The 26,756-nt window shown below is 36.6% G+C and overlaps 1 protein-coding gene and 1 long non-coding RNA gene across 4 annotated transcripts in view; one reads left to right on the top strand and one right to left on the bottom strand.

The window, feature by feature from the left end:
- LOC131155347 (U-box domain-containing protein 4) overlaps positions 1 to 21,718 on the top strand; it is a 32,461-nt gene extending 10,743 nt beyond the window's left edge. For 2 of the 3 annotated variants that reach the window (XM_058108419.1, XM_058108427.1), the window contains 5 exons: positions 3,317 to 3,516; positions 10,462 to 10,742; positions 18,916 to 19,032; positions 19,256 to 21,313; positions 21,389 to 21,718. In XM_058108419.1, the coding sequence (XP_057964402.1) occupies positions 10,467 to 10,742; positions 18,916 to 19,032; positions 19,256 to 21,313; positions 21,389 to 21,448 (2,511 nt within the window). In that variant the 5' untranslated portion in view covers positions 3,317 to 3,516; positions 10,462 to 10,466 and the 3' untranslated portion in view covers positions 21,449 to 21,718. Of the gene's footprint in view, positions 1 to 3,316; positions 3,517 to 5,163; positions 5,784 to 10,461; positions 10,743 to 18,915; positions 19,033 to 19,255; positions 21,314 to 21,388 lie in introns of those variants that run through there. The other variant, XM_058108411.1, reaches the window with a different exon arrangement.
- Positions 21,719 to 21,853: 135 nt separating this feature from the next.
- Positions 21,854 to 23,739, bottom strand: LOC131155342 (uncharacterized). Its single transcript, XR_009136785.1, has 2 exons — positions 23,661 to 23,739; positions 21,854 to 22,321 (listed from the first exon to the last, which is right to left on the bottom strand). It is a non-coding gene; the product is annotated as an uncharacterized LOC131155342 (long non-coding RNA).
- Between the last annotated feature and the right edge of the window lie 3,017 nt (positions 23,740 to 26,756).

Here is a 26,756-nt window from a genome sequence, read left to right as displayed (position 1 = left end):
TGACATTTATTTTCTAAAATTATGCCCAAACAATCACATTATTTGATTTTTTTTGCACCCCTAAAAAAATGAAAATTAAATTTTGGACTATTGGTTCTTAATTTTACATGTGCCTCTGCCATATGTCCATGTGGTAAGTGATTATAATGTATTATGTAAATGGATAGATATATAGATAGGTAGATAGATAGATAGATATAACACACACACGCACGCGCGCGCACACACACACACACACACATATATACTTATACTCATTTCTCTTCCCACTTCTCCTCCACTTCAAATTTAACTTGTGGTGTGAATGTTGCTTTATAAACCTCTTTAAAGCTTTGAAAACTCTCCATGTAGGACAAACTCAAAGACACTAACTCTCACTTTTTACATTCTACTTTTGACATATATAGAATGTCATTCAAATAAATCCTATTTTTCTTGAAAAGAAATTTAAATTAAAATATTGAGAGTAGCAAGAAATCATATGAGACCGTCCTTGCAAACAGATGTACATGCATAGATACACTGATACAGTGGATTATTATTGACTGATGTGCAATTATAGTATTTGTAAATGTTAAGGATATTATTGTGTAACATAATTATGAAAAGATTGGCAGAGTTGTACTTTCTAAATATTTTTTCTAATTATTTAATTTAATAGGTTGCATATTTGTATGTGAAATTTTTGATACATTCCAAAATTAAATAGTACATGAGTTGAGTTTGAGTGCATGTCTTGTGTAGGTAAAATACCAAAGCCCAAAAAGAAGAAAACAAAAGATTTGGTACAGGATAATAAGAGTTTGTTCATGATTAAATTATTTATTATAAAAAATTATTATTTTTTGTTGGTTGTGGATTAAATGAACTTCAAGAACAATACTAATTTCTTTATATTAGCATATCTTTGGATGGCATGCTAAATTCCCTAAAGAGATGTATGTGCTCATATTCTTGTTGAACACGATTCTTTACCCCCCTTAGCGCATTCATATTTTTATATATAGTCATAAATTGTGATTTTGGTTGCTTTGTACACTTCATCCTTTCTTCTTTTAAGAAATTATGTCTCGAATCAACTTGCATGTGAAGTAGGGAAGGTGAAATTCTCGGTAAAGAAATTGGTTGAAGCTTAGTGACATTTAACCTTTGCTTGAGGTTACAAGTTGCTCAACTTTAGCCTAAAATTACTGTGAGCCTCTTAATTTTTGCTCAATAATCAATTAAGCTTGCTTTCTTTGGTGCCATAGATAAATTTTAGGTGATGTTTGGGGCTGACAGGCTGGGATTAAAGATTGAAATAAAAATCAAATGAATCAACTTGACATGTTTAAGGAGGGAAGGTGAAATTCTCAACAAAGGAATTGGTTAAAGCTTAGTGACAATTTAACCTCTGCTTGAGCTTTACAAGTTGCTTAAGCTTAGCCTGAAATTATTGTGGATCTCTTAATTTTGGCTCAATAATAAATTAAGCTTGCTTTCTTTGTTGCCATAGGCAAATTTAGGGTGATGTTTGGGGGTGAAAGGCTGAGGTTAAAGATTGAAAAAAAAAAAAAAAAATCAAATTAAGTATTTGAAGAATGCTAATTTTATTATGTTGTATTTGGAAGAGGTAGGTGACAGCTTTGGGCTGAGAGAATTTAGCTATAAAATATTATAGAATTGGGCAATTGACTTGTAGATGAGACAATCCTTGTAGGCACAACTTTCTAAGCAATTTAGATGTTATGAAATTACCATGGTGTCCCAAAAGAGTGTAGCAGAAAAGATACCAAGGAAGGAAATTATTGTGGGCCTAAATAGCGATCAAGCTTTGGTTTGAATGGGCTATGATTTTGGAGTGCAGCTTGCATGGTCCAGGTCAATCTTCCTTTTTGCATATTTATTGAGCAAAAATAAATTTATATGGAATCTAATTGAACCAAACATGAATGTTATGTTTTGGTTCTGTTGTTTTTCCATTTAGTCAAACATATATAAGGGCAGACCAGTGCACAAAGCTCTCGCATATGCAGGGTCCTGGGAAGGGGCGGACCACAATGGGTCTATAGTACGCAGCCTTACCTTGCATTTTTGCAAGATGCTGTTTCCACGCCTCGAACCCATGATTTCTAGGTCACACGATGACAACCTTACCGTTGCGACTAAGCTCCCTTTCTCAAACATATGTATACATAATATGTAAAATTTATTTTTCATGTATCAAACCAGTATTTTTGTTTTGTTAAAAAATCAAATAGTGCATACCTTCACCCTTAATGAGATGATGTATTGCTATCTGTGAGAAACTCTGGCCTACGTAGAACTAACTGGTTTGTATTTGGCAATGTTGATGACTGTGGACAAGCATGCACATGCCCATGATACCCTTTCCATGCATTCATGTAATGCATAACAATTTTCACATCAGTTTGATCTCGATAATAAATAAAATGCGTTGATATGCATATCCAACACCTTTTGCCATTTATGTGCTATGTTTTCAGTCAGATGTTGAGATACACCTGTACAAGCAGCATTTTTCATGATAATGTCGCGAAACATTAATCTCTCCGTCTCTGGTTGAAAGGGAGAGCAAACCCATGGGGACGGGATGAGTCACGGGTCAAACAAAAGGCTTTGGGTAATACAAAGACTTTGCTGAGGTGCTCATCACTGAGTTAATCCCATTCCTTGCAGCAAAATTCTGATCTCTGATTCTAAATAACAATAATTTGTACACACAATCAAATCAATCAACCCAAATCTTTTAGTTAAAATACAAAATTGGGCTCTCCTCTGTTTTCCCTCCCTTCCTGTTTCTCTCATGCACATGCTTGTGCATGCAGTGTCATGCAACACAATCGTACTAGCTTTCTCATGAAGATCTAAAGCTCTGATCATTAGCATTTGAGATCGGCTTTGAAGCTGAGCTGATGATGTTAGATACCTTATCCTAATGTTGATTACTTATTCAACTCTGTATTTGGGTTCAAGTGTTTGTACTATGAAAATTAGATTTTCATGTTAGATCATTTTTGCCAGCAATATTGTACACTATGATCATTTATAAGCATTCTGATTTGATCTGTATTCTTTAGTGTGATCAAATTTCTCGAAGAAAAAGGTCCCCTTTTCTCGTCACACTTTTTGCATACTTCCACTGATGTGGAATGGTTTGACTTAGAGGACAGTGAATATTGTAAAAATCCATTTTGTGGGAAGCAAATGAAAATATTTCTGCTTTGGTGAAGAATTAACATCATTTGAAAATATCTATCATCAACTTTGAGATTTAATCACCTGCAAGATTCAAACACTTTCTGTTTGGTTGCAGGTTATAGCCAATCAGAGAATTTAAATTCCCAAGAATCTCTATATGAAGACCATCTATTGATATTTTGGGTGCATGGATATTGACAGTATTTTATAGGGCTCACTAAAGGTGTTTGCTTCTTTTTTGTGCTCTCATTCTTGAGAACCAGCAATGTCAGAAAGATATTTTGGTGTTTGAAATAGAGGTTTATGTTGAAAAAGGTATGTTCTGTACTTATTAGACATTTATTAGTTTTTAATTTTTGGAAACTTGGTGGATAAATTTGTGTTTTGATTTATATTTTTCTGTATTTATTGAGATCCCATTCTATTATTATTATTATTTGATATGTTAGAGCTGTAATAAGACTTCTTGTTCATGTATTTTTCTGTTTCAATTCCTGGGCGGGCTTAGTACAACGTGTTTCATATGATTGTTTTAAATTTTAATCATTTAATGGTTTCTTCCAAACATATTTATTTTATTTTTTTACAATATATGTTGCTATCTCTTTGTGCTTCATATGAGTTATTTTCCATGATGATTGGGCAATAGTTGATGGTCTCTGAGATTTTTTAAGTGTCTTGGGTTTTTGAAGACCAGCAGGAGCTATGGGGTGTTTTCTTTTATGTTATTCTCTTTTTTTTTTTTTTTTTCCTTTTCATTTTTTTTGGGGTGAGGGTGTTGAAAAGAGGAAGAGAGGGTGGAGGGGAAGAGGAATAGCAATACTTTTCATTAACAGCATAGATTTCCTTTTATTTTTATTATTATTATTATTATTATTATTATTATTATTATTATCAAAAAAAGAAGAATGTATTAATATGGAAAGGAACTACTAAATTGGAGAGTGAGAAATCCTCCTAAAAAGAAAAAAAGAACAAAAAAGCATAGATGTATTAGATATACCAAAAAAAATGTTATTTTATTAGGCCCTAGATCTTCCAACAAGCAGAATTTAAATTCAACAAGCAGAAAATGAGGAGAGTGACGAGGTTTGATGTTTCATGTTTGGCTCCTACACACTGCTCTAGAAGAACATTTTAAAAGCCATTATTTTACTTACCTAGATGCTATTGCATCCTCATTCATTTTTATTTTAAGTTTTTATTATCATAAGTGGCAATATATTGCAGAAATGGAAAGATTGTAACAGACGATTTGCATCCCAAGCATTTAAATTTAGTATGTCTCGGATGGTGTTTGAAAATGATAATGGTCGTCACTTGTCGGAGTATCGTGACTGGAGAGCTTGATTACTAATTTCTATTGTCTTCTAATTTAATTCTTTTTGCCTGTTCTTTTCTTTTGGTGGATTTCTTGTCATCTGTTTTTTGTGTTTCTTTCTCTCTTGAATACTATTCTTCCTATAATATAAAAACATACATGTAATATATAATGATTGTGTACTGACACATACATATATATATATATATATTGCTCTTTGTGTTTCTTTCTCTCTTGAATACTATTCTTCTTATAATATAAAAACATATGAGTAATATATAATGATCGTGTACAGAAATATGTGCGTATATATATCTATATATATATAATTATATAAATATATGTATATATATGGTCATCATTTTCTTCAATTTGTCAATATTGTCATTTTCCTTCAATCCCATAGTTCATTTAAGGGCTAGAGTAACCTCCAAATGTTTAAAGTAATCAATGTTTAAAATTAAAAACCAATTCTCACATCTCATTGAGGCCATCAGATTCATTCACTTAACCTACAAAGGATAAGAATAGAAAAGAAATGATATCCACATTAAAGGGCGTTTGTTTGCACTGAATAGGATCTTAATGGGACCGATTCACTTAATGGGCTTTAAATTTAGACTGGTCTGCACTCCTGAGTGTCCTCTAATTCCCTCTCACTTGATCAGCATCCATTCCATTGCTTAATGACCTTCAGCAACTTGATTGATGCATCCACCATCCCCTCTCGTCTCCTCCTAGTTTGTCTTCTGCCTATCTTCCTTCTGCCCACCGTCAAAGATTATCATCTCCACTGCATTAGCTGTGATGATGGGCCCAGATCAGATGCAGCAAGACCAGCGACGACCTCCATCTCTTCCTTCCTCTCTCCCTCAACAACCCCCATTTCCACCAGATTAGCAGTGACCATGATTCCAGATCAGGTGTGGCCAGACCAGTGACGACCTCCATCTCTGACGCTCAAGGGATATGGAGTTCTGCAATTTGTAGTTATTCTGTGATTTGGGGTTCTGCAACAAGATCACCAGCAACAAGATCTGGAATTCTGCGATTGTTCCTCTTGTTCTCACATCGATGGCCTTGTATATATGGATCTGAGTGTTCTCTGGACAAACCTCCTCTTCTTTGACTGAAGTGCCCATGGTGACTCAGTATGGAACCAGCTACTGCTTTCCAGCCCCAGTGATTCCTCAGGAACCAGCTGTCATTGATCCTCGATCCTCGATCCTCCTTTGCCTTTTTATTTTTGGTGATTTGTAAAGTTAAATTAATCCTCATCCCTTATTTATTTTTTGAATTATTTGTGAGATCTATTATTTCTTTTATGATCTCTATCAGTGAATATTTCTGCGTTGATTCTTAAATTTTTGTTATAATTTTTTTTAGGTGTCATTTTTTTTTTTTTGTAATTTAAAAAAAAAAAAAAAAAAATCTTTTTTATGTTCTCAGATAAGAAATCGAGTTTACAATATTTAAAAAGTTAACATGGTATAAATATGCGTACTTAAATGTTGTGACAATTCAATTACCATAATGACTTTAAAGTGTTCTTCAGCTGTTCAAACTGGTTCTAAATTGGTTCACAAAATTTAGAACCTTCTTCCATATTCTGTACCTAGTACTTAATTTTATCAAATGTAGCTTAAGCTATTTCTTAATTTGGGTATTAAAGTGTGAGGTTTTCGTGTTCTGTTGCTGTACAGTTTTGTATTACACGGTTTGCACCCACCACATGCACCCTGGCTCGTGGGTTGCTATTGTACAGAATTGTGTTCCAACCCTTGAGTTTCCTGTGGGGTTTTAATAGTATTTTGGAATGTCTATTTAATGAAGTGCAGTTCCTTTAAACTCCATTTTAGTCAGTTCTTATTGGTTGATTAAACAAATGGTCATAAAGGCTTTTTCTCACATATGGCAAAGTCTTGAGCAACTCATATGTGGTCAGGCTCTTGCCTAGGGAGGCCTCATGAAATGGTCATTGGCTGCAAGATTGCCAGGCTCCAAGCAGTTGGATCTTGCCTTACTACTTGATCGCTTTGATTACATTTCACATGACACTTAATTTGTCAAGTAAATGAATATATTTCCATGTATGTAATTTTTTTTCATATTGTATTATTTATTCATCCATATATTCATACACATACATATATTTAAGACATTGTGATATTTTGTACATACAACAACAACAACAACAACAAGCCTTAAGTTCCACTAGGTGGAGTCAACTACATGAATCCTTTTCCGCCAATTCACCCGATCTAGAGCATTTTCCTCTATTAGATTAAGGGTTATTAAATCCTTCCTCACTGCCTCATTCCAAGATAAAGATAACAATGCTTGATATGGTACATGATTTTACATTGCTGAACATGTCTTTTTATACGATGTGCTTCTATAATAATCTTCAACAGAAAGATGGGAGAAGCAGCAATATGTAAGCAGGCGATTCTTTAACTGATCGTCTAATTTTTAAAGAAACATTTAATTAGGAAAACCACAATTTTCTTAATGTTAGATTGCTTACTGCAACATTTTACATTGATTTGCTAAATGGAATAAATTTCTCGAGGAACATTGACAGCCAGGTTAGAGACTTGACTGAGAAGGGATCTTTGGCCACCATTCATGTTCTTGAGCATAATCCCATTGACTTCCTAGGTGATTCCATTCCCATTGAAGGGGTGGGGGATGATATGAAAGGGTCTATGTTGGAGGATAAGAGAACTTCTTATGCTCAAAAAGGTTTTCTTCTCATTCCTTATCATTCTAAAATTTCAGTGGGGGAGATGCCATTGCTATTAAACGTTGGGGGGGGGGGGGGGGGTGTTAAAAGAGGCCTGCAGAAACTCTTGGAAGAGTCGGGGTCAAAGCTAGTGAGCCCCTTAGAGCGTCAAGTTCTTGTGGGGGTTAGTCCTAGAACATAGGGGACGCAAAAAAAGAAAAATAAGGTTCAACAAGAATTTAATAAGTTAGCTTTTATAAATTATTATTAGGGCAAAAGACACCAACGTCCTTTGAAGTTTGGCAAAAAGACAATGACCTTCCTTGAGGTTTTAAAAATCCCAAGTACCTCCCCTGAGGTTTATCCAAAAGACACAAACCTCCCTTTGTATTTTGCAAAAAGACAAGTTCTATTAGGGGAGGTCTATGTCTTTTTGGCAAATTTCAAGGAGGTCTATGGTATTTTTGAAATCTCAGGGGAAGTATGTGGTATTTTTGAAACCTCAGGGGAGGTCTTTGTCTTTTTGCCAAACCTTAGGGGATTCCTGGGGGAGGGGGGGGGGGGGGGGGTGTTAGAGGAGAAGGTAATGAGGGGAGTAAGTAAAATTATGAAGCTCATTAGTTGGAACATTAGGGGTTTTTGTAATGTTAGGAAGAGGGGTTTCATTTGGGAAGTGTTGGTTAGACATTCTCCTAATAGTGTTACTTTAGAAAACTAGATTTGGAGAGAAAATTGAAGGGTGGGGGGTAGTAAGGAGTTTTTGAAAGAGTAGATATAAGGTGTGGGTGTTTATTTATCTCTTCTCAAGGGATAGTGGGGGCATTCTTATTGATTGGAAATCTTGGTCCATTTCTAGAAGTGATAGACTTGTTTCTTCTCCCCCCCCCCCCCCTCTTTTTTGGTCTTGGTAGCTGTAAAAGGGAGGGGATAATGGTGGTTTGCTTTTGTTTTTGATCCTTCTAGATCCACGTTTCGGTCTTCTTCCTCGGATGAGTTACATGCTGATTTTGTTTTTTGTCCTCCTAGATGGATGGTTGGTGGTGATTTCACTGTTGTTAGATTTCCTTGGGAAGAGAAAGGGGAAGAGGGAGCGTTACTTCAAGTATGCAGAATTTTGACCAGTTCATTAGGAATTGTGATTTGAGGGACTTGCCCTTGGGGAGGGGTGTTATACATGGGGATCTGTTATCTCCTTTATTGTTTGTATTAGTGGTTTGATGTTTTGAGTATAATGGTTGAGAGGGCAGTAATCCTAGGTTGGTGTTATTGGGTTTGGCCTTTGTCTTATTTAGGAGTGCCATTGGATGGTAACCTAGGTAGGTGGATTTTTGGGATCTGGGGGTGTAGAGGTTGTCTAAGCGTTTGGATGGGGGGAAAGATGCCTTATTTCCTTAAAGGATCACATTATTCGTGTTTAAGCTTGTCTTGCTGGTATACCTTTTTATTATTTGTCTATTTTTAGGATTCTAATGGGGATAGCTAGTAAGCTCGAGAAGATTATGAAAGATTTCCTTTGGTTTGGGTTTGGGGAAAAGAGGGACCATTTAGTTAGTTGGAAGATTGTGTGTAGGTCTAAGTTGGATGAGGGTTTGGGTCTTGGTAAGTTGGTGTCTAAAAACATTGTTCTCTTGGCTGAATGGTTATCACGATTTCCTTAGAGAACTCTCTTTGGCCTATCAAAAATAAATTTGGCTTGCATGTGCATGGGTGGGATGCTAATTTGGGAACTAGATGTTCTTCTGAAAGCATGTCGTGGATTTCTTTGATTTAGCCCCTCTTCATTCTTTGCTAATTTTGTTTTGCATAATGGTTCTTGTATTTGTGTTGGAAGATATCTAGGTGGGCAATATTGCTTTCTTTCCTTGCATCTCTTGTTTTTTGGGCTTAACGATGCTATTTGTGCTTTTTTGAACTCTAACGGAGATTTGTCTTCCTAAGATTTACACTTTTGTAGAGCTCTGAATGATAGGAAGGTGGAGGAGCTTTATTTTTTTTCTTACTTTTGTTGGAAAATTGTCATCCTTCATTTAGGAGAGATTGTCATTCTTGGTCTTTTGATTCTATCAATGCTTTTATTTGGTTGGTCATTACACCAACAATTTTGCAGAGTAGGAGACCTTTAAAGGCACTTTCGCCGGGTGTGTGTTCTTCATGTCTTGATAATTCAGAAACAGCTTTTCACCTGTTTTTGCATTGAACTTTTTTTTGGAGCATTTGGAATAAGCTTTTTGGTCTCTTGGGAGAAAGTTGGGTTTGTCTGGTGTTGGTGGAGAACCTGTTGGTCATCTCTTTTTCTTGTTTTGGTAGAAGGAAGGAAGCAGATGCTTTGTGGAGTTGCGCTATTTTTGCTGATTTGTGGGGTTTATGCCTGGAGTGAAATGCTCGTAAACTTATGGGAAAAAAGATTAATTCCTCTACGTTATTGGAAAAGATTCATTACTTAGCCTCGCTTGGTGTGTTGCTGATGGTTGTTTTAAAGGAGTGAGGCTTTCTGATGTTTGTTGGGGTTGGCTAGCTTTATTAGTCTGACTGCTGCTTCTTATCTTATTGTCTTTTATATTTTTCTTTTTTTTTGTTTAGGAGGATTTTTTATCCTCGTCGTTGTATATTCGTTCTATTTTTAATGGATTCATCTTCTGTTGCTATAAAAAAAATGTTGGTACAACCTTAATGTTGCACACAAACACATGCATGCATGTGTGCTTAGGCACACACATATGTATATTCATGCTTCACAGTTTTCCTTATGGGTCACTTTTTAAGATTTTAACGATTTGTTAATCACAACACAGACATTAATTTGCAGCTAATTCTAAAAGTCAGCTATACCTTAAAACAATTGTGTTGTTGGTTAAAATTTTAACTGTTACGGAGGTGTCGTCTGATGATATAATCCCAGAATTTTTATTTGTAAGATTAAGTTTAAAGCCTTGGCAACTCAATATAAGTACTCATTAATGAATTCAATTGTGAATCACAATTTGTATTGGTTGTTTCTCTTATGAAAACCTACAATAGGGTTTTTATTTTATGAAGTTCGTATCTGACTTATAACCTTTTATTTTTTAGGAAATTTTTTTCTATGTAAAATATCGTGAATGAGTCAGATTGGATGTTTTGGTTTGATTTCATGTTTAGCATTTGGATTTTCTTTCTACAATGTATTTTTAATTCATGCTTCTTTATTGAGGGACCATTTTTCCCCTTTATGCAGGTCAAATGGAGATATCATTATTAAAAGAACTTCTCAATAACATATCTTTGTTTTTCCATTTATCATCTTGCAAAAACATCGATTCTGAGCCAGTTCGGAAGTATTACCAAAGGATAGAAGAGATATTGAAGTTATTGAAGCCTATACTCGATGCCATTGTAGATGCGGAAGTAGCTTCAGATGAATTGCTTAATAAGGAATTTGAAGAATTGGGACAACTGGTTGATGAATTGAGGGAGCTCTTTGAAAGTTGGCATCCTTTGATGAGTAAACTTTATTTTGTAAGTTTCCCCTTGTGTATGCAATTGTAAGTTTATTTTGTAAGTTTCCCCTTGCATAAGCAATTATATCTTGTGAATTATGCAATGAACCTTGTAGTTTCTCTAGATTGAGGTTGTTGGCTAGCTAGTGAGTGTGTAGATTAGCATAAATTGGATTATTTCCTTGCACTTTTATTGCATGCGTTGGTGTGTTTTTGGGGGGGGGGGGGGGGGGGTTGTTGCTAGGATGTAGGGGGGATGGGTTTCCTTTGGTTCCTTATTCTATCATGATCAGTGAAAAGAACAAAGGAAAGAGGGCGAGAACTAGTTACAATCATTTTTGATTGCCTACATTAGTTAATTTTTCTTCACGTCGTTTGATTTAAAACTATAGATAAATAAAATTTCATATCTAGAAACACATACACAAAACCCCTAAATAAAATAGCACCCTCACCAAGTCCTAAATTTGCTACCCGGGTTAGTATGAATTTTGTATGATTTGAGTTCGATTCTAATTAAATGTACTCTAATTTGGGTAATCCAGATACAATGGATGCTAAAATATTTTTTATAATCAAAGAAGAAGAGATTTTATCAAGGAGAACAAGAAGTACAAGAAGGAGCATAGTAAATCCTCCTTAGAAGATGGATACTAAAATATTATATTTGAGTTTGAATTCAATTATATGTTTGAATAGACAAATTTGATTTGAATCCAGAAAATCGATATTATCGTATTATAAATAATATAAATATGTGAATATTTAATTCTAATATATACAAAGCTGTGGAGAATTTGTCTTGGTAATATATATATATATATATATGTTAGTTAAAATGATGTATATTAAGTTTAATTAGATTCAAATCCTAATTGGGTTTAACCTAGGGAAGTTTGAGTTTGGTCCAATACTAATCAGATTTTATAAATTGAATTCTATTTAAAATTAACATATCTAAATCTGGATTATAATTAGATTTGAATTGGGTCAATTCAGGTCAGATCCAGGTCATATTCTGACCTGTTGACAGACCTGTACTCAGCCACTCCTCATTGCAGGTGCATATGTTGTTTTTAGGTGCAAAGATGAAATCATCCTAAGATATTTTCTATCATCTAAACTTCATTTAGTTCTAGTTTGCTACCCCCAACCTCCCCAATGCAATCATTTCTTAATCCATCATTATATTTTTTTAAAAATGGATGGACATCATGGCCTTGATGGAATTTTTTTTTTAAAGCTGCAACAACAGCACACACAGCAGCAACAACAACAACCAAGCCTTAAGTCTCATGAGGCGGGGTTGGCTACATAAATCCTTTTCTGCCATTTGGCACAATCTAGGGCAATATTCTTTGACAAGTTGAGGGCTATCAAATCCTACCAAGTTATTCTAGGTCTACCCTTTCTCTTCCAGGCTACAGCCATTACTGTTTACTAGTTCACTCCTTATAGTGTGTTATCTGGCCATGTTCTAGGTGCTAAATCATCTTAACTGGCCCTCCCTTATCTTTTTTTAACAGGTCCTATGCTTAACTTACTGTGACTTTTTAGAGTTATCCCACTTATCCGCCTTAGCATTTGGAAACTTCTACTTTTTGACTATGTTTCTTAGTTTGCCTAACATTATAGCTGGTCTTATAGTCATCTTGCATCTCCAATGAACTCCACAGAGAAAATCCACATCAAATTTCACTGATCAATTCTTTGCTGGATTCCATCGTCAATCTCCATGCGCATGAAAATACCCTGTCATCCTTGTTTCTTCTTCTGACATACAATGAACTCTGTTGACCTTACTCAGAATCATACCTTTATCTGTCCTAGAATTGTATCATGAATCTTAAGATACTGTGAACCCTTTTGACCTGTAACCTCATTTCTGTTAATCCCTCCATTGCTGAACATTCCCAATCATCATTCATCCATCCCAAATGTAATAACTGATTCTGAGCCTTTACTAACCATAATATTTGACTCGGAACATCATCTGTGGAATGCTCATAGACATGTAATTGGATTGTGAAAAGTTAACAGCCTTGTCAAGCCACTATCATGGTCTTCCCATGACTGATTAAAGCAGACAGGAAAACATTTCAATTTTAGATCAATGGTGTCTTGAGTGGCTGTGAAGTATGGTGAGAACTGGAAGACGATTTTCCCTTCTGTTACTGGTGATAAATGAATTTAATTGGGTTCATGATCAATTCCTGTAGTTCTGGTTAGAAAAATTGGAGTATTCATGGGCACAGAAGTTTAGATTTCCAAATGGTTTCATTCTTGTGCAAATTTTGGTAAATAAATTGAGGAAATTTATATGCATTGAAATATTTTTGGATTTAGGCCAAGTCTGAAGTGGCCAAGTCATTGGAGGGAAGTGAGAAGCTTGACATTGAGATCTGAAGATGATACAGGACGTGAACCTAGAAAATCTGAAACTCCATGCTGGAATGCCAAAGTGGGCGATTTGACAAAGGGGCTGCTTATGGAGATAATTTAAGGATGTACAGATGGCAAAATTGCAGGGGATATTTCTCTGGGTAGAGGGAAGGACATGTGATCTCTCTCTTCACAGGGGTATTCAGGGTTGGGAGTCTGAAGGTTTTGATGATGTGGTCCTTCTAGGCCTACATTTTGGTCTTAATTTTGAGAGGAGTTGGTCGCTGTGTATCGGTTGTGTTATCCTAGGTGCGAGTTTTTTTTTTTTTGGGTGGTGGTGGGGGGAATGGCTAGGTAGAATGGTAGATATATTTTTATTTAATGAGTGGGATGACTAGTTTCCTTATCTCACTCATGAAGTTCTAGCTAGATCTATTTCTGATCATTTTTGGAGTTAAGAAAGGTTAAATTGGGCGTATTCCTTCTTGGTTTGAGAACTTGTGATGGGTCATCATGATTTCGCTCTTTAGTTAATGACCCTTGGAGTGGATGTTCTGTTGTATCTTGGGACGTTTGTGGGTTTATGAAGAAGCTTAAAGGGGTAAAAGAGGTGTTAAAGAAGTGGAATTCAATTTGGAGGAGGTTAGGAATTGGAGGAAGAAACAAAGTGTAAGTGGTATAGGGGGATTGTAATTCAAATTTTTTTTTTTCCATAGGGAGGCTAATGGGCAAATGAAATGTAATTATATTAGACAAATGGAGTGGAGAAATGGGGAGGTAGTGACTGATGTTCGGGTGATAGCGGAAGAGGTTATCAACTTCTTAAAAATTTGTATAATGAGGAAGACTTAGATCAGTTGATTGAGGGTTTAGATTGGATTTCTCTTTTTGGGTCACATATGTTTGGTTGGAGGCTTGTCGAGGTGGAGGAGGTCAGGGCAGTGGTGTTTAGTTTGGAAATGGTCAATGCTCCCGAGACAGATGGTTTTAACTTGCTTTTTTTTTTTCCAAGTATTGGGATGTGGTGAGCGAGGATTTAATGAGGATCATTCTTGAGTTTCATTGGAAATGGAAAGTTGCGGAAGAGTTAATTCTACATTTATCACCTTAGTGCTGAAAAGGGTTGGCGGATTGAGGTCAAATTTTCAGGGTATCTAGTTTGCATGAGATCATTGCTAAGGTTCTTGCTAAAAGGTTGAGTTTCGTAGTTAGTCACACTATTTCTCGATGGCAAATTGTGGAGCTATGTTAGTTGCTAATGAGGTGCAGGATGTTCGCCACGGGAAGAGAAGAGCATTCTGTTAAAGTTGGACTTTAAGAAGGCATACTATAAAGTTACATGGGAGTTTTTGGACAATGTGTGGAGGATGGGAGGAAAGGCTTTGGAGATATGTGGAGGAATTGGATGAGGGGGTTTTACTCTAACACTTATTTTTCAGTGATTTGTTAATGGACAACCAAACGAGCGGTTTAGGTCTTCTAAAGGTTGGTTAAGGCAAGAGGATCCTTTTATACCCGTTTTTGTTTGTCCTGGTGGGGATGCGTTAATAGGGCTGCAGATTGCGGGGAGCTGGTTGTTTCTCAACTGCAGTTTGCTGATGACGCCATTATATTTTGAGATGACCGTGTTTAGTATTTTGTTGTCTTCTCACTGTCTTGGAGATTTTTGATAGGGTCTCTAGTCTTAGAATGAATTTAGGTTAAGCATGGAGTTGAGGCTGTTAATCTTAGTTCCAATAAAGTTTTGGAGCTGACGTCCTGAGCTGGGTATGGTTTCTTTAGAATGTCCTTCGATTTATTTAGCATTCAAGAGCTTGAGGGCTGTGGTTACTAAGGTAGTGAATAGGTTGTATGGGTGGAAAGGTGCTTTATTTTCTTTAGGGGGCAGTATTACCCTCATATATGCTGCTCATTCACCGTACCTTGGCATTTTTTTTATCTTTATTTAGCATTCCAAGAGGGGTATTTCAAAAGCTGGAGAGGATTATATGAGAGTTTCTTTTGTTAGGTGTAGCCGTGTTGGGGGGAAGAGAGATCATTTGGCCAAATGGGTGGGTGATGTGTAGTAGATCTGAGGAATGAGGGTCGGGTCGGGTATTGATTAATTGGTGTCTTAAAATTCTGCTCTTTTGGATAAATATTTGTGGCAGTCTCCCTTATGAGGCAAATTCCTTATTGCAAAGTCTGATAAAAGTATGTTTGGCATCTTGATAGTTTTCAGAATCTGTCTCACCTGTTTCTCCATTGTGCCTTTTCATGGAGGGTGTGGAATAATATTTTTGGATTATTTGAAGAGAGTTGGGTTTGATCAGAGTTGGAGGATTTTTTGGCCATCTCATTTTCTGGTTTTGGAAGGGGTAAAGATGAATAAATTCTGTGGAGATGTGTTTTTATTATTTTGTGGAGTTTATTGATGGAGAGAAATGCTCGTATTTTCATGGGAAAGAGGATGCCTTTGTCTGTGCTTTGAGATTGGATTCAGTATTTGGCCTCGTTGTGGGCTTTTGCAACAGGCTGTTTCAAAAAGTTTCTTTTTCAAATTTATATTGTGATTGGCGGGCAGAGCTGTATTGATATCTTTTGCCTTTTGTATGTTTATCTTCTAAGGAGGATTTCTCGTGCTCCTTTTTCGCACTTGTTCTCTTTAATATAATCCTTTCTTTTTTCGATTGAAAATATAAAATAAAATAAGTTTGACTTTCAGGAGAATGGGTGGGTGGCTGGGTGCTAATTTGATTCTTCGATGCTCATCTGTGTCCTTGGAGGTTCTTTATCGTCTCTTTGTTCCTTTAACAAAGTTTAACTGGGAAGAGGTAATTGTACATTTTTCGTGGTTGTTTGGGTTTCAGGTTCTGCATTATCTTGTTCCTTTATTAATTATGGTGACTCTTTCTCGAGATTTTCATTTTAGAAGGGATTTGAATGATAAGAACAGATCTTCTTTGCTTATTGTGCTAGAGGGTAGTCATCGAATATCTCTAGTAGGAATGATGGTCGGAAGTGGCATTTGGATTCTTTGGGGGAGTATTTGTGTAAGTCCTTTTTTCCCCATCTGGTTAATGCTGGCGTGTTTTTTCCTATTGGTGCATGCAGATGTTAAACTCCCTTCTAAGATAAAGGTATTTTTTTTTTGGCTGGTGGTCCTTAATAGAGCATACTCGTGCAATCTGCCGCAGAGTAGGAAGCCTTCTGAGGCTTTTTCTCTAGCAGTATGTTTCTTGTGTGGGAGTAGCTTGGAGAATGTTCCCCATTTGTTTCTGTTCTGCTCATTTGCTTGGGGTTTGTTGAAAAGATTATTTGGAGCTCTTGGTGAAGCATGGGTGTGTCCGAAGTCAGTGGGGGAGCTTTAGTATTTCTTTGTTGGTTCTAGAAAGGGTGAGGATGTTGGAAGGTTTTGAAGCTGTGTGCTCTCTGTGCTGTTTTATGGAGGAATTTGGTTGGAAGAGAATGCTAGATATTCTGCATAGAGATTGTCTTTGGATTTACTTTGGGACAGGGTGCAGTATTTGGCATCTCTTCTTTTTGGTCTTGTTGTCCAGATTGTTTCTGAGGGCTGTTGTTTTTAGGATGCTAACTGTGATTGGGTGGCATTATTGAGCCGATTGCGTTTTTTTTCTCCTCCTCCCTTCTGCTCCTTATGGGTGAGGATTCCTTGTCCTCCTTAGGAATTTTTGTTCCTTGCTGTCTCTTACAAAGGCCCTTTTCCTCTCATGGGGAAAAAAAGGATTCCAGATGCCAATTTGATGGTGATATGAAGGCAATGTTTGCAGAATTGAGTTAAATGGAGTAAAAAGGTGCCATGGAGGTATTGATAGGTTGCAAAGGGATTGGTGGTAGTAAACTAGTAATGATATATATAAGAAGAAGACAAATGTATGAAGAGAAAGATATTCAAGTACATAAGAACAGGGCATCATCTTAAAGAAAATAAAGCAAAACCAAATGGAAAAAGAGAGAAAATAAACTGAAGATACTCAAGTTTTCTAGTTCCTCAGAATATCAGCCAATGATATTCCCCCGAAAACTCCAAAATCCAAGGACGAAAAGAAGCTGAGAGAACCACCCTACCCCAAATTAAGCGCACATGCTAACAATTATTTTCAGATGTTTTAGCGTCTCTTTCCATCCAAATATTCCACCAAAGCTCATTTCCAAAGAATCTTTCCTCCACTCTTCCAAAGCCCTTGAAGCTAATTACGAACATAGTCTCCATAGTTTATTTAAAATTCTGAGAACATCCCATTCTTATGAAATGGCACATTCCAAGAACATCCTGTTCTTATGAATTGACACAGTTTTGATCTCAAATCCTCAAATTATGTGAACAATGTTCTCGAGGGATTTTTAGCTTGTCTTGGCCAATGTGTAAAACTTTTTTGGCCAATATTGTAAACCAGAACAAAAAGATTGTTCAACTGATGTACCAGGTACATAAGATTTGTATTTTTTTTTTTTAAATACGTCTTTTGTCAGCTTTACATGTACTTTATACAAGGATTTCTATGTTGATGATTTTAATTGTTTAAAGTTGAAGCAAATACTTTGAAAAAACCATAGCCCATGGAGTGCTCAGATTGAAATATATACCTGGAAATAGCAAAAAAGCCCAAATGGGTTCACATAATAGCTGGAAGTGCGGTAGGTAACTTCGGAATTTATTTTACAGATATACTCTCCCCTGGGGCGACCTCAGAGTGGAACTTTGTTAAGCTTCTACATCAGTATGATGAGAACCTTTCAAGTACCTTTTCTACAGAAGTTGAAATTGACATATGACAGACTCATTTATACTTAACTATGATATAATTTATCACTCCTGCTGTTCTAATTTTTATTGTTTAAGTTAGATGTTTGAGATGGACTAACATCTCAAATAGCCTTTGTGACCCTCCTTTGTGACCGGTTGGTTACAAGTTCGATCCTAAGGAAACAGCCCCTCTGCATAAAAGCAGAGGTAAGGCTGCATACACTGACGACCGTCTCCCTACCCTCGAAAAGCGGTAAGTCTTGTGACTTGGGGATGCCTTTAATTTAATTTAGTTTATTTTTGAGATGGACTAATGTCTTTGTTCTTGTTGGCTATCTTGTGCATCCTGAAAAAAAAAATAATAATTAGCTATCTTTTTTATCAGAACCTCCTCTTTAAGAGTGAATGGCGAATTATGTTTTCTATTATCAGCTTTACAAAAAATTTAGGTCAAGATATCTTAGTTTGAAAATTGTTAGCATGATTTTTCTTAATCCAAATTCCAATAATTTAGGCAAACCATGCTCTTTAGATCTTTGGAACAAGTTTGCCTGCTTGAGATGAGAGAATTATCTTACCTAGTCATTTGTTTTGCTTCTGAATAGGACTACCAACCTCCATGGATAATTTATGAACTTAGGTTTTTCAATGTTCTGAAACAGGTGTTTCCTAACCTGGCAGAAATTTTTAGGCTTGTAGTCCAAACTTGATAAGTGCTCAAGGAGCTACTCATTGCATAGTTCACATTTCTCTTCTACTTTTTTCTTTTTTATAATATTATGTTTGACATGTATGTACCATTTTGAGTTGCCTTCCTGCTTGAATGTTTTAGGTGTAGGGCCTTTTATTTATTTATTTTGTATTCAAATCACCAGTTCTTTCAAACATCTTCTTTTTTTTTTCACAAGTACTTTTTTTTTATTTTATAATATTATGTTTGAGATGCATGTACCATTTTTGAGTTGCCTTGCTGCTTGATTGAATGTTTTAGGTGTAGGGCCTTTTATTTATTTTGTATTCAAAGCACCAGTTCTTTCTAACATCTTCTCTTTTTCTTATTCAGGTTCTACAAGTAGACTCATTGATGACAAAGAGTCGGGCTAGTGGGTTGGAAATTTTTCAGCTGCTGAAATCATACAATCATCGCCTCCCTGATGAATTGAGTCCTTCATCCCTTGAGGTACCAAACAAAGGTTTAAGTTGTTTGAGTTTCTACCTTCTGTAGTGTTATAGATAGAGTAGCTTGCAGCTTCTCGGCTTCATCACTCAAGTTTTAGTAGTTGAATGAAAATGCATCATGCAGATGGTTAGATAATCAAACCGATGCCTTTTCTGGTGAATTTAGGATGGAATTGTGCATGACAATAACTCCATTGTCTGATGTCTAATATTTGGTATTGCAGCCATGCTTACAAAAAATTAAGCATATGGGATATGAACAAACATCAACTATCGTGAGAGAAGCTATAAGGGATCAAGAAGAGGGTGCGAGACCCAGCCCAGAGAGTGTGGTTGAAATAGCAGATTCTCTGAATTTAGTGTCAAATCAGGAGCTTCTTATTGAGGCTGTGGCCCTTGAAAAGCTGAAGGAGAATGCTGAACAAGCTGAAAACAATGTGGAAGCTGAGTATTTTGATAAAATGATTGCTATTGTTACCCACATGCTCTCTCTCATTATGATCAAACAGTCCCAGAGCCGTAGCCCTGTTCCAATACCTCCTGATTTCTGCTGTCCTATTTCCCTAGAGTTGATGACAGACCCAGTAATTGTGGCATCAGGACAAACATATGAGCGGGCATTCATCAAGAAATGGATTGATCTTGGTCTCACTGTTTGCCCCAAGACACGGCAGACTCTATCTCACACAACTCTAATACCTAATTACACCGTGAAGGCTCTGATTGCAAGCTGGTGTGACTCTAACAATGTGAAGCTGCCTGAACCCGTGAAGGCTATGAGCATGAACCAATCCTCACCCCTTGTAGCCCCTGAAGAATCTGGTGCACCTAGGGATTCACACATCCTTCCCAGGGGCAACCAACCACTGTCACCTGAGTCCACTCAGTCTGTAGGTTTGCCTGGAAATAACTTAATCTCATCTAGTGGGATCCACCGAGAGAGAGTGTCTCCGTCACACCCACGCTCTTCATCAGAGGGTTCCTTGTCAGGTGTGATGGGAAATGGGCATGGAGTAGATAGTGGGAGAGTACTGGCAAGTTCTGGAAACAAGGTGGCTATTTTGGCAGAAACAAGTATGGATTCAAGCAGGCAGTCCTCTCCATCACCATTGAGAAGAGAATTTTCCCCTAATGGGTTCGATGCTGACTGTTTTCAGAACCATAAACGAGCTTCATCAGCTTCGAGCACACTTTCTAATGTGAGTGTTCCGCCAAGAACACTGGGAGATCTCAGTGTGGTTTCACCAATGTCCACGCATGCAACAGCTTACACTAGTGATGCATTGGGGGAGGTAACGTCCGAGCCACGGGCAGCTGCTCCTGGTACCTTGACCACACAGCAGAGAGAACCTGAGTTGCCACCCCGCTTGGAGACAAGATCTCGGAGCCAACCACTCTGGCTTCGGCCATCCGAGAGATTCGTACCAAGGATAGTTTCATCTCCTGCTATAGAAAATCGAGCTTATTTTTCAGGCATTGAAACCCAAGTTCGGAAGCTGGTTGAGGACTTGAAAAGCACTTCCATTGATACTCAAAGGGAAGCAACAACAGAACTCCGGCTACTTGCAAAACACAACATGGATAACCGGATTGTGATTGCAAACTGTGGGGCCATAAATGCTTTGGTTAATCTATTATATTCAACAGACACAAAGACTCAAGAAAATGCTGTCACAGCTCTTCTCAACTTATCAATCAATGATAACAACAAAACGGCAATTGCAAATGCTGAGGCAATTAAGCCTCTGATTCATGTCCTTAAGACGGGGAGTCCTGAGGCCAAGGAGAACTCTGCTGCCACTCTCTTTAGCCTCTCAGTGGTTGAGGATAACAAGATTATGATTGGGAGGTCTGGGGCAATTGAACCTTTGGTTGACTTACTGGGAAATGGGACTCCCAGGGGAAAGAAAGATGCAGCCACAGCATTGTTCAATTTATCAATATTCCATGATAACAAGAGCCTGATTGTACAGGCAGGAGCAGTGAAGCACCTTGTGGAATTGATGGACCCAGCGGCTGGTATGGTTGACAAAGCAGTTGCTGTTCTGGCAAATCTCGCTACTATTCCTGATGGAAAAATTGCAATTGCTCAAGAAAGAGGTATACCTGTTCTAGTTGAGGTGGTTGAGTTGGGTTCTGCCAGAGGTAAAGAGAATGCAGCTGCTGCTCTTCTCCAGCTTTGCATGCACAATGGTAGATTCTGTACCACTGTGCTTCAGGAAGGTGCTGTGCCACCTTTAGTGGCATTGTCACAGTCAGGAACCCCAAGGGCACGAGAAAAGGTACGCCAGTTATAATCACACACATTGTTCTATATTATAAAATAATTTAATTGGTTGTCATTTGGTTGGATGCAGGCACAGTCGCTTCTCAACTATTTTAGAAACCAACGGCATGGGAATGCCAGGAGGGGCTGATTTTGGGATCACATCCTTTGATGTTATTATTTGTTTTTTGAGTCATAAAAGTTTCTTATTTGCAGTGTGTAAATTTGTGTAGCCAATAATAATGCATGCAAATGTAATGCTGCTTGGGGTGTCAGTTCATCTGTTTGTTTTGCTTCTTTCCTTTTTTTTTTTTTCCCAAAAGAAAAAAATGATTTGTGGAGTTGCTTATCGAGTCCTCTTGGATTGGTTGCTGTATGTAAACTCGGAATATAATTTATTGGTGCATATAATCTTTTTGAAGCTTGTGTGATATGAGCCTGGGCAAGTTATTTGTTATGACAATGGAAGTATCCATTTTTAGGGCTGCACTTCATTTTTTCTTTTCCTTTTTTTTTTTTTTTTTTTTTTTTGTGAAAAAAATGGAGCACAGACAGCTTTTCCAAAATTAGGATCTTTGCCAGATACAGACAGAAATTGGATGCAAAAGAAAAATTGAACACAAACGAAACAGGACAGTGACCATTTCATAGGTATTTTCCCCTTCCCATATCCAAACCTCCCACGCTACCCCTGTAATGGCCGATTGCTCGGCGTGCCCTGGTTACATTTCTAGAACATAAAAAATGAACTAGCAAATTTATTTGTTCTTTTAAAAGCAAGAAAAGTACTTCCCAATAGCATATGATGAGGGCCTAAAATAAGATAGGGCAGATGGATCTAAGGACACTTGGATTTGCCCTTGGATCGAGCTTGTCGCGGTAGCAAAGGGCATTCCGAATTTGGGAATGCCGGAGGGAACGCAGCTGCACTGAATGCAGCAGAGGCCACCGGTAGTTGAGGCACCGGTCCTTCACTCCACTCCTGCATTGCCGCACCTCACCCCACTCTCGGCATCGCATTCACCTGGAGTAGCTTATTATTAGAACGAAAAAACACTAATGAAATTGGACGAGAATGAAATTAAAATAAAATAAAAATATGTAAAAGAAAAAAAATGTGTTTAGAGCTAGCATGGATTGGAGATATTGAATTTTAGATTTATGAGAATTTAGGCAAGATTCATTGCAATTTGCATTGTATTTTATTTTCATGTGAATCCAAATCTAATCTTAAACATGGGATAAGTAATATATTCAACATGATTTTATTTTATTTTATTCTTGTATACCAAATATATAGAAATTAAAAATCGAGAGAGAGAGAGAGGGTTGGCTGAAGAGAGGGGGTGAGGAGCAGGGAGAAAAGCGTGAAAATTGCGAAGAAAAGCTTCTTCATCTCTTGAGGGAGAGCCATATGGATATTATATTAGTAGAATGAATGAATGTTGCCTGCCTGCCTGCCTGCCCGCCCGAGGGAGGAAGGGAGGGAGGGAACTAGATCAATGGATTTCCGATATGTATATATCTTTGAAGATGATTGCTTTACACTCTCTATATATAGACACACACATATATAAGTGCTCTGCATGTGTGCGTAGGATTAATGACGTCACACACGTATAAGCAGATAGACTGGCTTAGAGCGAAAATGGAGAGAGAGTGGAAATCCTTCTGTCAAGATGAAATTAGGAGAGGGTGGAAATTCATTTCGGTGTCATGGACTTAAGTATATATGATGCATATGCATCAGATCAGGTTAAACGAAGGGCAGGGGGGGGGGGGGGGGGGGGGGTTGTGCCGTTTTTGTCTCTTTAAAGCTTTGTAAAGTGCTAACCAGCGGGTAGATTAATATCATCGTGGCTGCTGATTAAGAGATTTACACTAAGGTTTGAGTCCAGCTTTCAAAGCAATATGGGGGGTCATTTTGCAGATCTATATGTATCTTCCCTTGGTCCTGGTGAGAGCTAGCTGCGGCATTAGCCATTTGGGCTGTTTCTCATTTCCTCCCCTATATCTTTTTTTTTTTTTTTGTCCTTTTACAGATTTTAATTGAGATCTCAGAAATAAAAGTCTTAAACTTTAATATTAGAGCGCCTCAAATTTAGGCATTAGATATTGTCGCAATAGAAATGATATAGCAGAACATGTAACGACCCAAAAATTCCTACCATTTTTTTTTTTACTGTGAAATTATATTACTCTTTTACCCCTAATAAAAATTATTATAACATATCTATTCAGCGGAAAACATAAACCATAATTATAATACCAAAATTTCGAAAATATACATACACATCACTCCAGAAACATCCCTCAGACCTCCTAGAATCTACTCAAAAAATACATCTCCTTGAAAAACTTACCTTGCAGACAAGGCAGTGCAAATGTTCCCTCTATCTCCGAGCTTGATCTGCTCGTTTAGTTGGATTACTTGAAATATTTAAATTACTGGGATGAAACAACTCTCAGTAAGATGAAATATGTAATTACCAGTGTGTGGCAATTGAGTTTACATAAATAATATATTTTAATCAACTGAATCTGAACTAACAGGTAAGATAAAGTACAATATAACACACACTTATGTGGCTTAAAACTCAACTGTTTCTGTACTTTCTATTTAATCATACTTTTAGTAACTGTAAATATATCCGCTGTTTTCTGTAAATTTATATATATATATATATACATAACTGTGAAAACTTCCTTAAATGACTGTATGTCATGATTTAACCCCTTATGATAGGGTTGTGCAGTTCGTAGGTGAGACTTAACACTGGTTGGCTTATTAGGATAAGTCAACTAAAACCTTTGTTGTCAGATCGCCCGCCTCAACCTAGACTACTGGGGAGCCTGCAATCTCTCCCAAGGCACGATCGACTACTCATAAAATTCACACACTATCTGAGATATGTGGTTGCACTCTAAACTGAAATAGTTACGGTATCGTGCTTTGAAATTTGATATGATCCATCAGGGTCTGATATTGTATAATATTAATTTAAATATATACATCTTACTATTTTACCATGATTCTGTTTCAACTATAATAACCATAACACCATAAAAGCTGATATGAATAAACTGTAATATCTGATCTGAATAAACTGTAATATCTAAACGTTATGGTTCTGTAATCTGAACATCATGGTATTCTGAAAATGCTGTAAAATATCTTTATGTGGGTATACTGCAAATCATGATTCTATAAATTCTGTAAAACATATTTCTGTACATATATACTGAAAATCATGATACCATGAAAGCTGTGCAAATTTTGTACTGAATTGATATTTACTCATGCCACACAATTAAATGAATAAAACCCATATACTTAAACCCGTATTTTCTTGATAATAAAGATAATTTATGATTTGAGGAATTATCATGAAAACACATAATTTCATACCTTTAAACATCTAGAATTAATATCCCAAAATACATATATTTTACTGGTAAAAATTTCTAAAATTACTAGTATAGTATATTTCCCTTACTTGATTCCTGTGAAGCCCGCTAAGTTCTAAATCTACACCCTTGTGGCATTCGAAGCTCAAATCCCTGATATTATATTTTTCCCAAAATCAATCAACCCATGCATGCTATGTTCGGAAACCCAAACCCTAAAATAACAATACCCTAATTTAATCAACTTAGATTCCAGCATATTTCTGTAGAGACCCGTAGAATTATGGTAAATAAATAATAAAAGAAAGGAGGAAGAAAATGAAAATTTTAAGAAGGTCAGTAGGGTCTCGTCGACGAACATGCTTATTGGGATTGTCGACGTGGATGCATGTATCGTCGATAAAAAGTTATCGCGAGGACGGTTTTCAGGACCTAAATTTCATTGACAAGGAGTAAGGGTTCGTTGAAGAAACTCCTCTTGGACTCATCGACGAGGTGATGTGTCTCGTCGATGAGGCCACGTGAACCAGCTTTTTATATAAGGTTGAAAATTATTTTTCTGCGGGAATTTCAGATTTCACTTTACTTTCTCTCTCTAGAAAATGCATCCTTTGACTTCTCTTTACAAATCTGACTTCGTCTCTCTCCAGTTCGATGATCAGAAGCTACCACGGTGATCCTGGGGAGATTCTCTACAACATAGTCAGAGCGAAATGTTGATTTGAGAAGTTTATTCCAAAACCAGGGTAAGTGGATTATTTGAGTATTTCCAGTATTACCAAGTTCATTTGAGCCTAGATTATATGAGAATATATAGGAGTTTTGCCAAGTAAAATCAGGGTATTATATTCTCGGGAATAGGGTGTTTGGGACCCGGTAGTCATGGGTTGAGGACCTTAGTGGGAGGTATTTTAGGAACCCAAGTAAAATGATAACATGGTTTATAGTCTAGAAATTGTGCATTTGGATTTGGGAAAATATGTATGTGATGATTATTTAGGTAAATTCAGTTGTTTGATTGGAAAATTATATGTGTATTATCTCATGATGTTGAAATTATAAATGCTGCATGCGTGAGATTGTAATAAGCAGTTAGTGCTTAGATAGTTAGGTAAGGGAAATATGCTATGCTAGGAAATTTTAGTATGGTTATCAATATAAGTTATATGTTTTACCAGATTATTATTCAGATCATAAAATATTAGTATAACGGAAATTACAGATTTCAGAGTATGCAAATCTAATTATTTAATTGTGTGGCATGAGCTAGTAATAGAGTAGTACATTATTTATACAGTTTACAAATACCATGTTTTACAGTATACTAGATAGAAAATATCATGGAATATATATGTTCTATAGAATGATAAATTTTTAGTATACATACAGATAAAAATTTTACAAAATATTTAGAATACCATGATTTCAGAACCATGACACCCAAATACTCAGATAATCAGTCATATATTCAAATATACAGATATTAAATATTCAGTCAGTTATTCAGATTTTTAGATTAGTTTTACAGTGTTATGACTATTTCAAAATCATGATAAAATAGTAATATAGAAATATCAGTTACTTATATAGTATTAGACCCTGATGGACTAGATTCAGTCAGCAGAGCACGATACCGTAGTTATTTTTAGTTCAGAGTGCAACCACATAACTTAGATAGTATGTGGATATTCAGCAGTCGATCATGCTTATGTTGTAGACAGGCTCCTCGTCAGTTAGGGTTGAGGAGGCCGATCTGACTTTCGGAGTTCAGTTGACTTATCCTGGTCGACCAGCCAGTGATAGGTCCTACCTGCAGGCCGCACAACCCTATCATGAGGGGTTAAATCATGACTTTCAGTTATCAATCTAGGGAATTTTCTCAGTTATTATATATATATATATATATATATATATATATATATATATATATCCAAATTTACAGAAACTGTAGACATACCTATGAATATTAGAAGTATTATGAATAGAAAATTCAGACTAACAGTTTATGTTAAGCAACGTAGGTATGAGCTAGGGAGTTCGTCGATGAAATC

This window comes from Malania oleifera, chromosome 1 (assembly GCF_029873635.1).
Source record: "Malania oleifera isolate guangnan ecotype guangnan chromosome 1, ASM2987363v1, whole genome shotgun sequence".
In the NCBI taxonomy this organism is placed as follows: Eukaryota; Viridiplantae; Streptophyta; class Magnoliopsida; order Santalales; family Ximeniaceae; genus Malania; species Malania oleifera.
The sequence above is the reverse complement of the archived record's forward strand: the minus strand, read 5'-3'. Positions and strand labels throughout refer to the sequence as shown.